This window comes from Leptodactylus fuscus, chromosome 10 (genome assembly GCF_031893055.1).
Source record: "Leptodactylus fuscus isolate aLepFus1 chromosome 10, aLepFus1.hap2, whole genome shotgun sequence".
Lineage (NCBI taxonomy): Eukaryota > Metazoa > Chordata > Amphibia > Anura > Leptodactylidae > Leptodactylus > Leptodactylus fuscus.
The window spans coordinates 14,227,359-14,239,943 of NC_134274.1; the positions used below are offsets into that span (position 1 = coordinate 14,227,359).

At 40.0% G+C, this 12,585-nt stretch overlaps 1 protein-coding gene across 18 annotated transcripts in view; it reads right to left on the minus strand.

Annotated features, from left to right (window-relative positions):
• Positions 1 to 12,585, minus strand: part of EBF3 (EBF transcription factor 3) — a 148,781-nt gene that overhangs the window by 18,753 nt on the left and 117,443 nt on the right. For all 18 annotated transcript variants that reach the window (XM_075257697.1, XM_075257706.1, XM_075257691.1 and 15 more), the window contains exon 11: positions 1,411 to 1,499. In XM_075257697.1, the coding sequence (XP_075113798.1) occupies positions 1,411 to 1,499 (89 nt within the window). The remainder of the gene's footprint in view (positions 1 to 1,410; positions 1,500 to 12,585) is intronic.

A 12,585-nucleotide genomic window follows, 5' to 3' on the forward strand; every position in this document is an offset into this window, starting at 1 on the left:
CCCTCTAGATATTAATATGTGGACTTCATTTGCTCGCTCGCTAAGTCACCGACTTATAACAAAACCTTTGTAAACAAAAGATTAAACTGAATCGAGCTTTAGAAAATGAAAGGAAAACAAGAGTCACATAATCACAGATCAGAGAGGGGCTGGTTAGATGGAAATCACTACAGGCTACTGGAGTGGAAAATGTTTAATTGAACTATTTCATTATGCAGGAAGTTTATGTTCCCCTTGCAGAATCGAAATACTTGGATCACCCCCCACCCTCCTCCTTATTTCTTTAAGAAGTGTTATCTTTGATTTATTCCACCACTACGTACTGAAACTCTCGGCTTTTGTAACGATTGGGCTTTATTGCAGGAATTTCCGGAATCAGGAGTAACTACCAATCAATCCGTACAATAATAAAAAAAAAAGGCCGCCAACGTTTTATTGTATTTCATTCTAGGTTTGCATTAAAACACGCTGAACGGCGTTCCCGATGTCTGTACAAGGTGAAAGGAGGCAGTCTATCTCATTGTAAGGCAATGTAGAAGCGATTGACATTGGGGAGGCATGAGGTATGGTATGCCTTGTACCTCAGCCTACAAAAATGAATAGACTGGTGAATGCAAGATCATCAGAATGGCTTATGCAGTATATGACTATATAGAACTACAAAGCGTACGCAGCAATATTATTGTATTTAAAGGGGTTTTCCAGGCAGATATATAGATGACGTATCCTTAGGTGAGGCTCTGGCACCTGGGACCATCATTTGGGTGAGCTCTGCAGCCTCATCACTGACTACCAAGTACAGTGCCATACATCTCATAGGGGCTAGGCTTGGTATTGCAGCTCATTTCACTATTCACTTGAAAGGGACCAAGTTACTGCTGTGTTATGTGGCCAATAATTGTGATGTCATCAGTACCAGAAAGAGGCTGGTTGGTGGGGGTACTGGGTGTTGGACCCTTACTGATCACATATTGATGACCTCTCCTAACCTCTTTAAATATAGCAATAATCCATTATAAGACTTATGTCACACTGATAGGAGTCCAGGATAGATATAGGGATCTGTTATCTATTCATACAATTCAGCTTAGGCTATCCTACAATCACAACATATCAACCATCCACAGGTCTGATCATTTCAGATCTTCACTCATGTTCACCATTTTTATGGAGAGATTATTATGCATTTGTGCTGCCACACCAGTCAATTTCTATAGGACTGAGTGACCTAGTCAAGTACAGCTCCCCACTATTTACATCAATCCCATAGACCTTCAATACATGATGGCGCTCCATTCATACGTTCTAGGGATCGGTGCGGGTCCTAGCAGTGGTCAGGAACATCACCATACTATTGTCCGTGTGAGACAGCCCTTCAATGAAACAAGGAAATCATGTTATCTCACATACCTTTGGTAACCGTTCCGGATCTCCTGGATGCCTTGGAATAACTTTTTGTAATCTCTGGAATCCATAGTCTATGGTTGGTTCATTCAGTGCTGGAAAACAAATTATTTACATATTAGCCTTCAAGAATCTATACACGTATAGGTTCATTGATAGCATAATCCATAATATTATCTCCGATACGTCCCCCCTCTACACCTCCAGGTGGTATACCTCTTGCACTCCATATAACTGCATAAAAGGTTGCAAAACGACCTCTGTTCCTGGTAATATCTCAATAAAAATTGACTTTGTAAGCAAATAAACAAATAAAAAATGCGTAGAACATGCAAGAAATGCTCAAGGCAAGATCAGCGGGTCATACCCGGTATTGCATATAGACACGATATGATGACTATATCAAGGAGAGTATTCCATACTAGCAGCAAATTTATGGCTAACTGGCAATTATGACATATGCCCGGCTATTGCCTGTTTCAGATTTATCCCTGTGGTCCTTTTTTGTCTAGCGTATTGCCTGAGCACAAACTAGGCAGGAGGTGCACTTAATCTTGCAAAGCTTTAATAATCTGTGAATGGCTGACTACAAACTGATGTAAGGCACTATCATTCTACTGCTGCAATCCACTAGCCTGGTGAAATTGCAGACCACAAATAGTAATTAATCTTCCCCCCCCCACCCCCTCAAATTGTAATTTTGACTATGAACTGCGCCTGGTCGTAAATCAACGCTATACGCCGCTGTGTACAGTGCATGAATCATGATCGTGAGTGTGTTAGACTCCACACATTGTGTTTAACAAGCTTTAGTAGAAGTCATAGGGTTTTATTATAGCGCTGCCAAACCCAAAAACAAGCCTGAAGGCCAAAAGCGCCGGAGTTAAGATAAAAATACTTATTAGTGTATATTACTCGGTAATACTGATATCATTTTTATCCCGGTAACTCTATAGTGAAAAGCGAAACATTCATCAAAGCTTATTCTTGTTTTCTGACATAAGAATACGTCTCGGATTACTCCTGCTCAACTAGAAACCGAAGCCAACCGTAGATGCTTAGGACCCATCACTCAGCCTGATCGCTGGGATAATGGATTGCTGACTATTTTCTTGACTTGAGATGAACTTTCCAAGCCTATATAGTCAACAATGACATACAAGGGCTACAACGGGGACCGTTTTATGGGGTTTTGTCCCATTCAACGCCCTGATCTATCACCTACAACTTTGGAGGACTCTGGGCTGTCTTTGAACCAGTGAAAATTGTGCAATACTTAATTTTCCCTGTGGGGGCACTGTGGGGAATTGAACACTTGCTGCTGTGTTTATATACCTTCAATAGTTGTCAGTTCTTTGACAGATATTCCTATACCGTGCGCTGGCAGTGTTCTAGATAGGGAACGGGGAGTAAGGTGCCTCGTAGACACCTTGGCTAGATCTTATCTCTATTGAGAATAAAGGATATGGCATTTTTAAGTTCAGCATGGCTGATCCTTTTGTTCCCTCGACACTTGCCAAAGGAACATCTAGTTCATATATAGGGTTGAGTGATTGGGATCGGAAAAGATCGGATTCCGATCGGCGATCGAGTAAATTTCATGGCTGGAAAATGATCGGAAATCGGATTTTAAAATCCATCTTGAAATCTCAAGATCAGCTCAACCCTATTCATATACGATGGTCCTGTGGGTTTAGACAATCTTCGTAAATGTTTATGGTCACCTTAAAGAAGAAGACCACCAATGACTGACATCAACTTCAGGGGACCTATCAAGACTGAATTCTTAGAGAAGCTCGGAAAGAGGAATTCTCCGTAACGGCTTCCTTGTCTTATTGATTCCTAGTCTACATGAATCCGAGCAGTTTTACACAACATGGTAAAGGATGGTGAACTTAAAATAAGGAAAACAAAATTATTAGCTATGATGACTAAAAAGTGTCGGAGCTATTTGTCTAAACAATTGAGCGCTCATCATGCGGAGAGTCGTCCATTGTGTGCACTCGATAACATGACAGAAAGTTGAAGACTGCAATTTGATTTGACATTCCATCATGTATTCAGGAGACAAAGGTCCACATAGGAATGTGAAGTAAGACATTTTCTTGTTAATAAAGAATTGATCCAACGTATTGATTTTACATGACACGGCTTTTTCTGCGTTTTCGGACTCCTTTTTTTTTTTTTCTTATGCTCATGTCTACAGGAAATGCAAAGGCTTTTCAAAAATATCTTGGCATCTGTGACACGGCACAAGTCCTAACTCTTTCCGATGCATATTCCATAGATATAGGACCCACTTCATAATCAGGTCATTAATCATCAGATGCTGTCAGCAGTGACTGTGGGGGCAATTCGTCATGTCAGTACCTGCGGCCAACACTGGCGTGCAAGTCTACAGTCTCGTGACGTCTTGGACATGGGCAAAAAGAATTTACTTAAAAACATAATAGTAAAGGGGACTGGTTTATAGTCCACTGGTACGTAATGGGGTATGTGTTTTAATTTATTAGAGTCTGTTCGCCATAAAAAATTTGCACATGACCGGTGCGATAATGGGTAATTCCGAGGACAGGGGGCTGAAAAGTGACAGCTGCTCCGGGTTCCATTTTATGGCTTGTCACTTCCTTTCTAATAAATCGTAATTGATCTCTCCCAGCACAGATGTACTCACCAAAAAATGAGGCCACTTTAATGGCAGTATCTTGTATGAGTACCCCGAAACCAGAAGGAATGTAGGTCAAAACACATATTTCCAGTAAGGTTTTTTTTTTTTTTTTACGTATAGATTCTACTCTTCTGGAAGTGGATTCAACCCCTCCAAACTGTGAATTTTGGAATGATCCCAGATCCGGACCTCACCAGAAAAATAATCCAAATGGATGAGTCAACTAGACCAAGACATTTGGTACAGTCGCATCGTAGATCGTAAAATTGCCGGAGGCGGACTTTCCACCCCTATCATGAATTTTGGTAAAATCCCAGATCTGGACTGAAGTGACCCAGAAAAATAATCCAGAGACCGACCAGATCTGGGACCATACCATACCAATATTGATCTATCTGGATCATCTACCAAAAATTGATCTAGCACCAAAATTGGCAAGTCATTTGGCATTGCATACAGTTATCCCTCGGTCCTTTATAAATATACATAATCACAAATTCTGAATCTTGGCTATCGACTAAAGGTCACTTCTGCAGTTACCTGTTCATCAGTTTTCATAAATGTCCCTCTTTGAGTTCGAAGGAGACAAGGAGATCTCCCCATGCTTTGTAACATGCTAGTTTCTCTCCTACGTCTACCTAATTACTGTGACTGTTTGACTTAATGAAGCCAGCATGATGAAAGGTGGTCAAGAAAAAGATAGATGGCTTCATGCTATTGATTTCATGCAAATGTTAGTGACAGGTGATAGAAGCTTTAATGCAAGCTTTATGACTCGTAATAACTATAGGCTTTCATCTCAGAACAGATATTTCCATACGTTTGAGAAGCACTTATGGGGCCTTCCCTTTGTAAATGTAATTGAGAGTGTCATCAGGACCTGTCTCTAGATTCTGAATGTGTCACTTCACATGGTAACTGAGGCTATGACACTATCAGTCATTGTTATTACAGGGTGAAGTGATGTAATTTATAGGGCTTTTGTGTGTACGATTGTACATTGTGATTGCCGTGTTTTAACAGATTCCCTGACTTCAATAAGCGTTTATTGGATTTTTTTGTCTTCAATGACAATTGTGTTCTTGAATATTTTTGTTGACGACCACAGCCAACGTGTAGGTAGATAGAAAATAACTACACTATTGCGTAGACTTCACATCTCATGCAATCCCTAGTTTCCTTCCCAAAGGTAATGTGAACCTAATAGGTGGCCATCTGAATCTATTCTCCAACATGGGATGAGAAGTTGGTGTTGGGGCAAAGTTTCTGTTCTACCTAGATGGACACCACTGGACATTAGGAACCACTTGAGGTCATATTATGGGATCACTTATCTCCAGTCCAAAAAGAAGAAAACTAGCTCACTATAGAACCACCAATATCACAGAGAACTCCTTCTTTCTGGAAGAGATCTTTGTTCCCCATGGAACATTGCCAATAAGACTCCTCATACAGCTGGATCTCCTTAATGAGAACCAGTACAGCCAAACACTAAACACTTAACTATATCTCGTGTGTATACAGTGCCAACATAATCCGCCATAGTTTGTTGACATTGTCATCACTCATCGGCCAAAGTCGGGCTCACAATCTAAATTCCCTAACAATGTATCTTTGGAGTATGTGACGGAACTGGAATACCCAGAGCATTTCGACAATCTAAATTCCCCATCGGTGTGTCTTTCGAAGGTGGGAGGAAACCAGAGAAGATCCACTCAACCACAGGGAGAACATACGATTCCATACAGAGGTCATCTTTGGTCACATCCAAACTCAGAATCCCAGCGCTACAAGCCAACAATACTGCCCATACGACTAGACCGAATTCATATCTAACAGTAACCAGGAAGGTTTTTCCTCGAGCAGAATAAATTGACAAAGTACGTTCACCAAGCCCGCTCATGCCCACCCCGCGAAGACTTGAACTTCTAGGAAGACAGAGCTGCAACTCACACGAAAGGGGAAAAAAAAAAAGAAACTATGATCTTCCACCCTGCTGCTTGACAAAATGAGGAGGAGAAGAGATTTCACTGGCAAAATCAAAGTGAAGTAGGAAACATAAGACCTTTCCCACACATCTAATAAATCCTGAGTGTGTCGAGTTTACAAGCCAAGAGCCCAGCAGAGCCAGGGCAAGGCACTGGCACGTCCCAGTCACACAGTACTGAGCTAGGCCAATCAATACCACTTTCCTGTTTTAGAACTGGGTAATTATGAGGTGGAGAGATTGCCTGACCTTTCACCTGAACTGCATTACTTTGCTGATATTAAGATAAATTGCCTGATTTTGGGTAAACATATGCTGCAATTCAAACTGTCAGCACTGGTTTGCTCAGGGATAATTTGTATTGATCTCCCAGCATCTTCCCAATTTTGCTTACTGACCTCGTGGATAATTAGAGAAAGGAGCCTTGGGTAACTTAAGAGTCATGGCTAAAGAAGAATTACATGAAAGAATACAGCCGACTGTGTTTATAATAATATATGTGGGCTGTGCGCTGTGTGGCGGTATGTCTAGCTCAATGACTAACAACCCCTGTTTGCAAACACTATTATTAGATATCAACTCTTATAATCTGTGTGCGGAAGGTGGCCTGCAGCTTCTACTCTGTCATATTGAAACTCATCCAATCTATAACTCTTATTAGCACATATTCAGAATTTTCCAATACCAGGAAATGATATTGTCTATACTCTTACGCACTCTTATTGTCTATACTCTTACGAAATGTGCAGATATAAAGATATTCTCGCTCTCTTTTAACCTATTGCCAATACAATACCTAAGAACCGGTCAAGACCCGCCCACGTGGAGCAATGCCAACACTTATTAGATATGAACTCTTATAATCCCCATACAGAGAGTGCCTTGCACCTCTACTCTGTCCTATTGAGGCCCACATAACCTTTACATCTTATTACACAATTTTTTGACAAAGAAATTATATTTGATATAGTCTTACCCAAGATAGTCACAGACACACCAATAATGTTCAATGGAAATCAGTAGGAGCCATGACTTGTGTACCAGTGGTTAAAAAAGGCTCCCTGATATAAAAATATTCTCTCTTTTAACCTATTGCCAGTACGGTATATACGAATCTGACTAGTCCCTCCCACGCGGAGCATTGCAGATACACAAGTATTGTTACAATGAAAAATTTCAAATTGCATTTTTTGCGTAAATGCTTTAGGATATTAAAGTGTTCCATACATCTTCAAAAGCTATAGGCCCCCCTCCCCAGTGGCTGCCGGTCCTTATGGCTCTCTATATAGTACAGAATAGTAAAGCAGTGGACAGGCATGGACTCCTAGTATCATAGATCATGAAGATGCAAAGAATCTCATATCCTGATTGGGCTGGGAAATCTGTCACATATTTTTCTGGCCTGTAGTCCCATGTGAACATAGTCCTCAAAAAGTTAGTAGGTCCTAGTAAAATTGGTAGGGCAAATGAACTAAAAATTGGAATTCTCTTTTGGCCTTTTGCACCAGGGGCAAAAATGGTCCTGGAATTTTTGGATCCTATATTGCCCCACCTGGTAGGAGCCCCTGCCTCCTTAAATCTGGTCCTGGAATTTTTGGATCCTATATTGCCCCACCTCGTAGGAGCCCCTGCCTCCTTAATTTGCCATACTATATACAGACCACCATGATGTAAATAATCCTGGTCTCCAGACAAGTTTAGTACAGGGAAATATGGCCAATATACACCAATCCGGATGTTCCCTATTTGCCCGTGTACGAAAACGCAATCCTTCCAATAACGACAGCCAAGACTTCAGACTAACGATTTGCTAAAAACAGACTAATTGGAGGGAGAAAATATATATATTGTCCATAGATGTGTGCGTAGGAAGACAATTATATCATTCAAGAGATGACAGATTTCCAGCGTGTTCTATCAGAAGTCATAAAGCAGGCGTCCCCTGTGAAATATCTCTATATTAACTATGCCATAAGATATTAACATTCCTCATTTAACGGGAGGCCTTTTATCTGTTTGAAATACATTATTCGTCCTTTTCGAGATAAACTGTATTAATATCCATTTGAGCAGGCTACCGCGGCCTAATGCATAGTCATTTTGGTTGGAGAGCTGCTATTTTAGAATAGGGAAATTACACAGCAATAAAAAGCTGAATGAACAGGGGAGCTGAAAAGGAGAGAATGGCATTCCATGCCAAATGAGGCAAGCCATCAGACGGCCTCTGAAAGGAGCAGATATCCTGTTATCATATGCAGGCCAACATCCAGAGCGGGTCATACAAATAGGGACTGACATGACCAAATATACTCAATGATTCCTAGACGAGGAAATCGCCTACAGCTCAAGGAGGATACATATTTAACTACTTCTGAGTGCTTTGGAGTTCATCTGCATGCTCTACATGCATTGCAGGCCTAAGAGAAGAAACAAGCTAAATATTTAAGTCACTCTAGTGTACTTGGGGGATTAATCATGGCGCAATTGATAAAATTTTTACAGCGTGTGATGTCAGTTCATGTTGAGGGAGCTAAAGCCAATGCGGCAGGAGAAGACTATATCAGGGTATCATCATGGCGCGTCGGCGCTGACCGGGAAGACACATGAGAGAGAACGTAGATTAAGAAACGGTCGGCATATTAGTAATATATTAATAGCACTGGGTCTATTAGACTAGTACAGGCAATGTTTGGTATGTCTGGGTTCTCAGTTATTATATTACTTTCATGCGGGTATGACCACTAGAACCAGCTCCAATCTCGAGAAGTGGAGAACTGCAGCCTGTATTCCCTATACTACTAGATGTATACTACTAGATGTATACAACTAGTAAATGTTATGTGAGGTGCATCTACCCAGTATATTATGTATACATTATTATATATACATTGATAACAGAGTATGACCACTAGAACCAGCTCCAATCACGAAAAGTGGAGCATTGCGTCCTTCATTTCCTGGCATGATTATTATTACCCACTAATACTACCACTAGATCTATAAGAATAGTAAAGGTTATGTGAGGTCCATCCACCCCATATATTATGTATACATTGATGAGAGAGTATGACCACTAGAACCCCTCCAATTCCGAGAAGTGGAGAACTGCATCCTGTATTCCCTGGCATGATTATTATCATCCACCAATACTACTACTAGATGTAGACAACTAGTAAATGTTATGTGAGGTGCATCTACCCAGTATATTATGTATACATTATTATATACATTGATAACGGAGTATGACCACTAGAACCAGCTCCAATCTCCAAAACTGGAGCACTGTGTCTTGTATTCTCAATACTACTACTAGATGTATACAACTAGTAAACGTTACGTGAGGTCCATTTACCCCATATATTATGTATATATTATTATATATACATTGATAAGAGAGTATGACCACTAGAACCAGCTCCAATCTCGAGAAGTGGAGCATTGCGTCCTTTATTCCCTGGCATGATTATTATTACCCACTAATACTACCACTATATCTATAAGAATAGTAAATGTTATGTGAGGTGCCTCTACTCAGTATATTATGTATACATTATTATATATACATTGATAAGAGAGTATGACCACTAGAACCAGCTCCAATCTCGAGAAGAGGATCATTGCGTCCTTTATTCCCTGGCATGATTATTATTACCCACTAATACTACCACTAGATCTATAAGAATAGTAAAGGTTATGTGAGGTCCATTCACCCCATATATTATGTATACATTTGATGAGAGAGTATGACCACTAGAACCCCTCCAATCTTGAGAAAGAACACTGCGTTCTCTCTTCCCTGGCAAGTTTATTATGCATTATTCTTATTTGTCACTAGAAGCACTAGGTCTGTTACAATAGTAAGGGTTATGTCTGATCTATACTTTATATATTACATATCCATAGACTGATAAGGGTATGACCACTAGAAGCCACCCAGTCTCATAAATGGGGGTATTACATCATAACTTTCCTGGAAGGATAAGGGAGAAGTAGGTTGAACATCTTTGGGCACTTTTCATTTTTGTCTGTAGTGAGCATGCTCTTTATTCTTTCTATAACAGAGCACGCTCACTACATTTTTTTCCCTTTTTTTTTTTTTTTTTTTTGCGGTCACCTCCTAAATTGCATTAAATACATTCAATATATTGTAGTTTACAAATTATTGGTATATGCTTTGATTTGTGCATTTTTTGTATACGATATGGAGCATATACTCATGTCGCCCTTTGCCTCTATGAAGCTTACAGTGTCATTTCCAATGTATATATAGTACAGACCACCTGGGTCAATTCCATAGGAAGCCACTTAACCTTTGTACAATTTTGGAGTGCGAGTGGAAACCCGGAGCTCTATGAGGAAGCCCATGGGTTATATTTCAAGCCCATGTCTCAATGCTGCAAGGCGACAATGCTAACCACTTATTCAGATAATAAATGCCATAAACTTGCTAATAATGCATTAGTATTAGTAGGATAGTAGCATTTCCAATGGAAACAAGGCTTGAGATCCTTGTAGGCAGATTTCTAATTTTGCTCTCAAGCCATTGTGCCGAGGTTCCCATCCTTCCATTTAGCTGTGTGGTTGGAAATAGAAGGGAAAAATCTGTAATGCAGGAAGCAAGCTTCTTTTAGCACTGACACGCTATTGTTTTAGCAAGTGTGCAGCCAGCAAAAGAGATATAAGGAATCTGGAGCTGACACACATTTTCCTCCTGACAGAAAGCCCTGACTACCATAATAATAACAGGAAGGCATTCATTTGCTTTATTCCAGCTGCTGGTTGCAACCATTAAACCAGTTCCAGTTTCATTTCAATAATGATCATCTTCCTGTAACTTCCCGATCATGCATTTGTCATAATGCAGTCATTTTCTGGTTACGAACAGATCCTGGTAATGAGGTAGTTTTTCACATTAGAAGCATAACTACATAATAAGAACATCTGCAGATCCCTTTTAAGGGACAAGGGAGAGCGTCAATTAAAAAAAACACACAAAAAAAAAAAAAAATTGGGGGTTGTTAAATAAGACACAACAATCTGTTTTTTTTTTCCCCGGCGCTTGGACTCGAAGAAGTCTCCGGTCTTCCGCCCGACTGGATAAGCGCAGGTTGTAATGTGTAAAAATTAAATAAAGTAAAATTAAATTGCTCAATTCAGGGACATTCCTCTAGAGGGTGTTAGCGATTTCAGTGACAAAGTGCTATTTGCTGACAAGTAGTTTACACATTAACCGCCAGAATCCAGGGGGGACAGATGCCAATAGCAATTATATCACCTTGAGGTTATTAAATGTCCTACTGATAAGTAAGTAGGTGAACTTGACCAGGTGTTAAAGACTGCTGTGTTCAAATGATTGTCTGCTAAAGAATGTCTCTTTATTCCCTTGGTTGCTTTCGTTCGCTTTGGTACCGAAAAGAAAATAAGTTGCATTAAAAAACATCTCTCGACAGAAGACAAACCGGCGACGTCTAAAACCGTCTCGACTAGGCTATAAAAAAAATACAATATCACAAAATTCCTTTTTTGCCCCCAACCACACCCCACTTATCAAAAAAAAACAAAAAAACAACAACCCGGACATAATGCTAAGTCTTTCACTTTATCATCAACTGTCTCGACCAAGTGCATTTCATCTATAAGAAATTCAGATGCTTGGGAAATTAAAATTTCAAAGATCTGCTGGAAAAAAAAAAAAAAATCAATGGGTTGAGATCGATGCTCATAGAAATTTCATGAACTTTGAACCAATGTGGGCATGATGATGAGAAGTGGTCGGAATCTCATGTTGCAGATAGTTCCCCGCACAGATGAAATACAGCCTACGGGGCTATGAAGTGGTATACATTTCACAAAGGCTCCACTTTAATATTTTGTCGGACGGAAAAAAAAAGAACGAAATTAATTTTTAGTCTATTTCGGTAACAAGTGCATAGATGGAGAGGGGTGGAAAAAAAATCCTTTTTTTTTTTTTTTTGGGTGACGTGTTGTAGAACAGGATCTTAAGAGCGCCTAATGCTTTGTACATTAACACTGCACAGAAATGAAATCGGTTCCCTTTGCAGCCGATCGCAGGTGCAAATTAATATTGTAAAATGAAGATCAATACATGGACAGGGCAAAATCAATAGTGGCTAAATTATTGCTGCATTTTCCTCCTCATTCAAGATGAGTTGTGTTTTCCTCTCAAAGTCAATACTTTGCAGCTTTTCTCATTAATTTCTCAATAAATTTGGCAATGAATTTCAATCACAGGACTCGGCAGGGTAAGCCGAGCATAGTGAGGTGCGTAGGGAACACAAAAGGCATGGAGGGGCTGAAGGCATTATTCATTTGGAGTCAGCCTTGCTTGTTGAAGCAGCACTAATATCCTTGACTTACTAAGTCTACAACCTACAGGCTATTACAACCTATTTAGTGTAAAAATGTAAAAGAGGATTTGATCCTATTGTGTTCTATTTGACAGAGAGCTGGAAACTGTACCTTAAAGAAAGGCTTTCTTTATCCTGTACTGTCTGGAAGGAAGCCT